The 6000-nt window shown below is 36.3% G+C and overlaps 1 protein-coding gene across 2 annotated transcripts in view; it reads right to left on the bottom strand.

The window, feature by feature from the left end:
• Window positions 1–1548: 1548 nt before the first annotated feature.
• The window catches only part of fndc1 (fibronectin type III domain containing 1), a 36011-nt gene continuing 31559 nt past the window's right edge, over window positions 1549–6000 (bottom strand). For both annotated transcript variants that reach the window (XM_079888913.1, XM_079888914.1), the window contains 5 exons: window positions 3335–3414; window positions 3218–3247; window positions 2765–2926; window positions 2429–2551; window positions 1549–2303 (listed from right to left, as the gene is read on the bottom strand). In XM_079888913.1, the coding sequence (XP_079745039.1) occupies window positions 2188–2303; window positions 2429–2551; window positions 2765–2926; window positions 3218–3247; window positions 3335–3414 (511 nt within the window). In that variant the 3' untranslated portion in view covers window positions 1549–2187. The remainder of the gene's footprint in view (window positions 2304–2428; window positions 2552–2764; window positions 2927–3217; window positions 3248–3334; window positions 3415–6000) is intronic.

The following is a 6000-nucleotide window of genomic DNA, read 5'->3' as shown; positions in this document are numbered from 1 at the left end:
ACGGAGAGGGTGAAATGTCCGTTTATGAAAATAACCGGCCACGTGTAAACGTAGCCTGAGTCTGTTATAGTCTTGAAAAAGGTAAATGAAATTTGTGTTGTGTAGTGTTAACTTTGTGACCTTTTCGGCTTAGTTTAAAGTTGTCATTGGAGTATAGAAAGCAACTGGAAACCTTAGATATTTGATCATGGTTCCCATGTGGTAATATTGTGTGGTCGTTGCGATGACAAGATCAGTGACCAGCTCAAATTTCCCTCATGTTCTCCAAACCCACAACATATTCCATGTTTGTAAATATATTTGCCACAATATATTGTTCCATTGCACGCCACTGTGCAAAAATCTCTTTTGTAGAAACAGTCTCTCTCTCACCCTACTCTTTAGCAGATGTGTTTGTCCGGTCTAATTTTGCTCTCTCTCTGGCAACCCACTTCAAACTCATTATCTGTAAAGACGGGTCCTCTTACAAACGATGAATCGATACATTCTGAACTTGCAAATAGCCAAAAGTTTTGGATTTGTACTGTTTCTCATTGATTTGTGATTTGAGCTCTACAGATATTTGGACTAAATGAGGGCAAGTTAAGAACCGTTCTGGTATACTCTTAAAACGGATAGAAGATCTTCTCATATTTGTCTGCTGTTTAAAAATAACCATTACAACACCCAACTCTGGAAAAACAGATAAGAGATCCCTTAGGCATGTGGATTATTAGGCGCCAAATAAAACATCAATGGAAACTACTGTACTTATAGATAAGAAACCTTGCCTTTTTTCACTCTTTTGAATCCAGCTGATGCCAAAGTGAGACTAATAATGGCAGGCATGCCAAATGATGACGCACCTTTCTAACAATGCCAGAATACATGGATGGATGCCAGTCATTGAGCTGGCATCCCATAATTATTGTTTCAGTTTAATGATGGGAAAGTATTCAGTCTTTATCTTGTACAAAAGATGGGAATAATAAATAAGAATGATAAAAAAAAGGCATATAAAGTGCAATAAAATTTATTGCATTGCGTGTAGGAGGAAAGGACTTTCTAGGTATTTGTAATTTTGGAAGTTATAGGCTTTTAAATGTGTCAGAATAAAGGGTTATTTCTAAAACACCTCATTCGAAATAGATTTAGAAAAGGAGGATAAGTTATTACCACCTATTATTATGTGGAAAGCCCACCACAGTTGCAGGACCACAAACACGTACGTTTCAATCAGAAAGAATTCAACCGTTCTTGACTGTGTTCTGGATATATAAAATGCATTAAGATGGTGACTGTAATATTTCCCTGATTTGTATTCTTGTTTTTTTTTTGTACTCTATTAATACATTGTACACATAAAAATTAATTTAAACTTTTTTCTTCTTCTAGAAATGTAGCAGTGTGGGTCTTTAAAGAAGGTGTGATTTGAAAAGTGATTCGCAGTAATCTGATTGTGATCAATATAATTAATATAAAATATAATTCTTTATAAATCAGACTTGGTGTGTAATGAACAGAAGTCTGTGGCACCTTATTATTCATCAAAGAGAGATGAAGTTCATGTTACATTTTCTCCATAGCACCTTTATTCAAATCTGAACCGTTCCTGAGCAAATAAAAATATTTTTTTTTCAATCTGCCCTAATATGGGCAATACTTCCATGCCAACTTTTGTTTAAAAAGAGGGTAATACAAAAATGTAAGAGTACAAAACCTCAGCAAGTTATATAAACAACAGCAAACATCACTCAGATAAAATTGTTACATCATTGCAAATGTCATATTTTTGTTCTCAGATATTACTAATTCATTTGATCTTGTGCTTTGATCCTTAACAAGCCAACAATTAGTGTTTCTTTGAAGTTACTGTAAGATAAATATTCCAGGTGAAGTTGAATGGGAAATAATTCCTAATACAGAACACATGAAAATAAAACACTGTTAATAAACTCAAATACACATGCTGCAATTTCCTCATATACAGACTGATTTTTTTTTTAAAAAGTGCTTGATATCGAATACGTAGAAATATTAGTGTTACTCAAAGTACTATATTCCTTCCATCAGAAGCAGATGCTATATGATTTAGGTTTGTTTGCCATGGTGAGCAATAGTTCACCTCTGTGATTGGCTGGTAGATATAGGAAGAGAACAGGTGGTATGTGATTGCCTGTGGAAATGTCCTCTTGGAGTTTCCCCCTGTTACCACTTTCCAGGGATTGGAACTCCACATTCATACCAGCCAACGAAAGGATGTGGTGTGCGCCTGCCAATGGCCCCGAAATTCACTGGCTCTTGTCTGTATGAGCGATAATATCCTGAAATCCACAAACGGCATCATGTTACAGTGCTGACTGATCACAGTGAGCAAACACAGAGGTGACATGAAGATTTGAGGCTTCAAGTGAAGCCAAACTACAGAGCATGCTCAGAGATGTCGTACCTTGAGCTGTGGGTAGGTTGAGGGAGAGATTGTGTGGTCCTGTCCTTCCATCTAAATAGGAGTCCACAAACTGGCAGTGGTCCTCTCCATGGCCAAATGTATCAGCGACGCTGTAGAATGTTTCTGAAATGGAAAACACTCGTAGCTTGAGTATCCCTCAGGACCCAAACCTCAGACAGTGCGTTGTGTTTAGCTGAGGGAAACTGTGGTTTGGATTGGATACTTCCAAGGCTTTAAGGCCAGCACTCCATAAAAAGACCGCTTCATATTACCGACACACTAAGCAGTAGATCAAAGTTTTAAATGCATTATGTTGTTAGAAAGGAAGGTCAGTACCTTTCAGTCCATCTCCCATGAAGATCTTATAGCGCAGTGAGTTGCAGAGGACGACGCCTACAAACTTCCTGTACCAGGTGCGCTTGACAAACTGACTTCCTTTACAGGAACTGTGGGCTGGGTTATATCTGAATGAGAATGGGACCCAGATGGGCTCCCCACCTGAAGGGAATGAATGTCAATAACAAAGAGGTCATCGCATTTGAAAATTGTCATGAAAAAGGGAACAATGGTTCTTATAAAAAGACTTGCTTAGATCAGCTGTTTTTTGCTAGTCAGTGCAAACAGAGCTATGCTGACTTAAAACCTAGCTTGATTTGTACAATCATCTCTGATGAAGATGGTTGACCAAGGTAATCTTTGACACCAGCACATCAGCATTAAAAAAATGCTAGTCTTTTTAGCACATGAAGAGAGAAAGGTTTATATAATGTTTAATGATGTATCTCTTACCTGGGGGTCTCTCTATGAGCAGGGGATCATCTAGATTAAAGAAAACACAAATTTAATTTGTGCTTTTACAATTTTTTGAATCCAACAACCTATATGTGGGTTCAGACTAAGACTCACCTGACTCTGTGACGTATGTTAAAGTTTCACTGAGTGGCCCCAGTCCAAATACATTCTTTGCTTGAACTTTGAAGTAATACCTATGAACAAGAATGAGAACATACACATATAAAATCCATCATATTTACAGCATGGTTTGCTTTCATGAAGAGACTATTTTTATGAAAGCATCTTGTATGTACATCTAAAACACAACTGAACACTCGTAACTTAATTTACAGTGCGACCATAAGGATTGAATGAGGAAACTATAGGAAAAGAAAATGAAAAGAAAGAAAACAATTTTAGGAAAAGGAAAGGAAATGAAAGCAAAAGGGAATGAAAATTAAAAGAAATAAAAGGAAAAAAGGATAGGAAATAAAAGGAAAAGAGCATTGAAATAAAAGAAAAACAAGAAAAAAGAAAAATAAAAAAGAGGAAGAAGGTAGGAAAATAAAAGGAGAAAGAAGAAAAGAAAGGAAGGGGTAGGACAAATAAAGGAAAGAAAAATATATAAGAAAAATAAAAGAAAATGAAAAGAGGAAATGAAAGGAAAGAAAAGGGGTAGGATAAATAAAGGAAAAGAAAACAGAAAAAATAAAAGGAAAAAAGATGAAAAGGAGAAAAAAGAAAAGGAAAAGGAAAGAATAGAAATGAAAATAAATAACTGAAAAATGACAATGTTGGAGAGGAAAAGAAGTTGGAATATAAAAGGAAAAAAGGGAAAAAAAAGGAAAAGGAAAGGGCACAGTTAAAATGTGCGTTTATAAAATGCATGAGAGGAAATGATAAGAATGAGCCTCTGGCTAAAAGAAAAGGTTGAAAAGGAATAATGACAAGAAGAGGCTGCATGTCAGAGAGGGTGAGCGAGAGAATAACACATCAACATGGAATTTCCAATCTGACAAAACCTCTTTGTTACAAATACCAGACCAAGCACTTATTCTGACTCTGGCACATCCTTTACCTCTGAGGATAAATTAGACAAGCAAAGAAATTAAACCAGAGAACTGTGATGAAGTTCAAGGGGCCGAGCTAACAGCACTGTTCTGCCTGTGAGAAGCTGTTCAGTAAGCTCATGCTTCACTTAGTTTAACTCAGGACCCGTTTAATGACATAAAATCAGCACTGCTGGATCAAATTAGCACAGCCACGTGGAAACTATGACCAAAATAAAGAGAAAATGGACAATTACAGTCAAACCGCCAGAGGGAGAGTGGGGAGGGGGCCTGCCATATTTCAGTGAGGATGTGTGTGTCCATGTGCACTTTTCCTTGTCCTTTTGACCATATATTACTAAGAATGTGTATGTGTGTCTTATTTTTCCTTCTTCTTTTGACCATAATTCCTCATGGAATTGATGAAAGCTCCAGTCTCGATATGCCATCCAAGTGGTTTGTCATTGTTGCTTTGACTAAGAAGGAGCTGTTATTGTCCACAGTGTGGGCTATTTACCTAGTTCTAAAAGCTATTGCAAATCATTCATAAAACTTATCAACACTTCATGCGTGAATTATAAAGTTGTCAGTCACTGAGCTCGGCTGAGAGGCTATAATAACAGAGGCTTCTAAATGAATCCCAGGGGACAATAAAAACAACTTCATCCTTACATTCCACATTTGATGTATGAACCAAACATCTGTAATGAGTGGATTTGCATTCAAGTGTTTTCTCAAGGTAGTGATGGAGAGAGTGCATCTGCATGCCTGGGAAAGTGTACAAAACAAATGTCAATCAAACCTGGGGTGTTGCACACAGCTGCATGCGTTTATGCATGTGTGAGTAACCAGCGTGCAGGACTAGATGAGATCTGCGGATGATTTTTGCATTTTCTGCGCAGATTTTGAAGCAAAATCTGTGCTGGGAGTACTGTACTTTAAAATCATAACCGAACAGGCAGAAAACATTTAATAAACAAACTCGCATAAGGGATGTGCAGAACTTTCTGAATGGCGGGCGTTTCAATTTTGTGGAAATCTGTGGACCAGCTCGTGGGTGTCGTAAAGCACCGCTGTTGCTGCTTGGTGAAGAAAGCATTTAGAAGGGTCTGGTAGGCAGAAATTACTTCACATCCTTGGAAAATGTCCAGACGGCCCATAAACACCTCCTTTATCTACTGCTGCTCAAATGTGTTGGTAGGGGTTTACAGTGTTAAAGTGAGAGCAGCATTCGAGTGAAACGTTCAGTGAAATGTGTTTGAAATTGAGGCTTGGACAAAACAGGGAGGTATGGAGGACCAAATCTGCATAAATTAAAAATAGATAGATAGATAGATAGATAGATAGATAGATAGATAGATAGATAGATAGATAGATAGATAGATAGATAGATAGATAGATAGATAGATAGAGAAAATAAAGGAATAAATGTCTTGATAAAACATTTTTAATAGGGCTGTCAAACGATTAATCGCGATTAATCGCATCCAAAATAAAAGTTTGTGTTTACATAATATATGTGTGTGTATGGAGTATAATTATTTTCTATATATAAATACACACACATGCATATATATTTAAGAAAAATGTGTTATTTATATATAAAATATTTATATATAATATAAACTATATATAATATAAATATATATACACAGTATATACATGCAAATATTTCTTAAATATATACATGCATGTGTGTGTATTTATATATAGAAAATAATTATACACCGTACACACACATATATTATG

Source organism: Squalius cephalus (genome assembly GCF_949319135.1).
Source record: "Squalius cephalus genome assembly, chromosome: 12".
In the NCBI taxonomy this organism is placed as follows: Eukaryota; Metazoa; Chordata; class Actinopteri; order Cypriniformes; family Leuciscidae; genus Squalius; species Squalius cephalus.
This window is presented reverse-complemented; position numbering and strand designations above follow the sequence as displayed.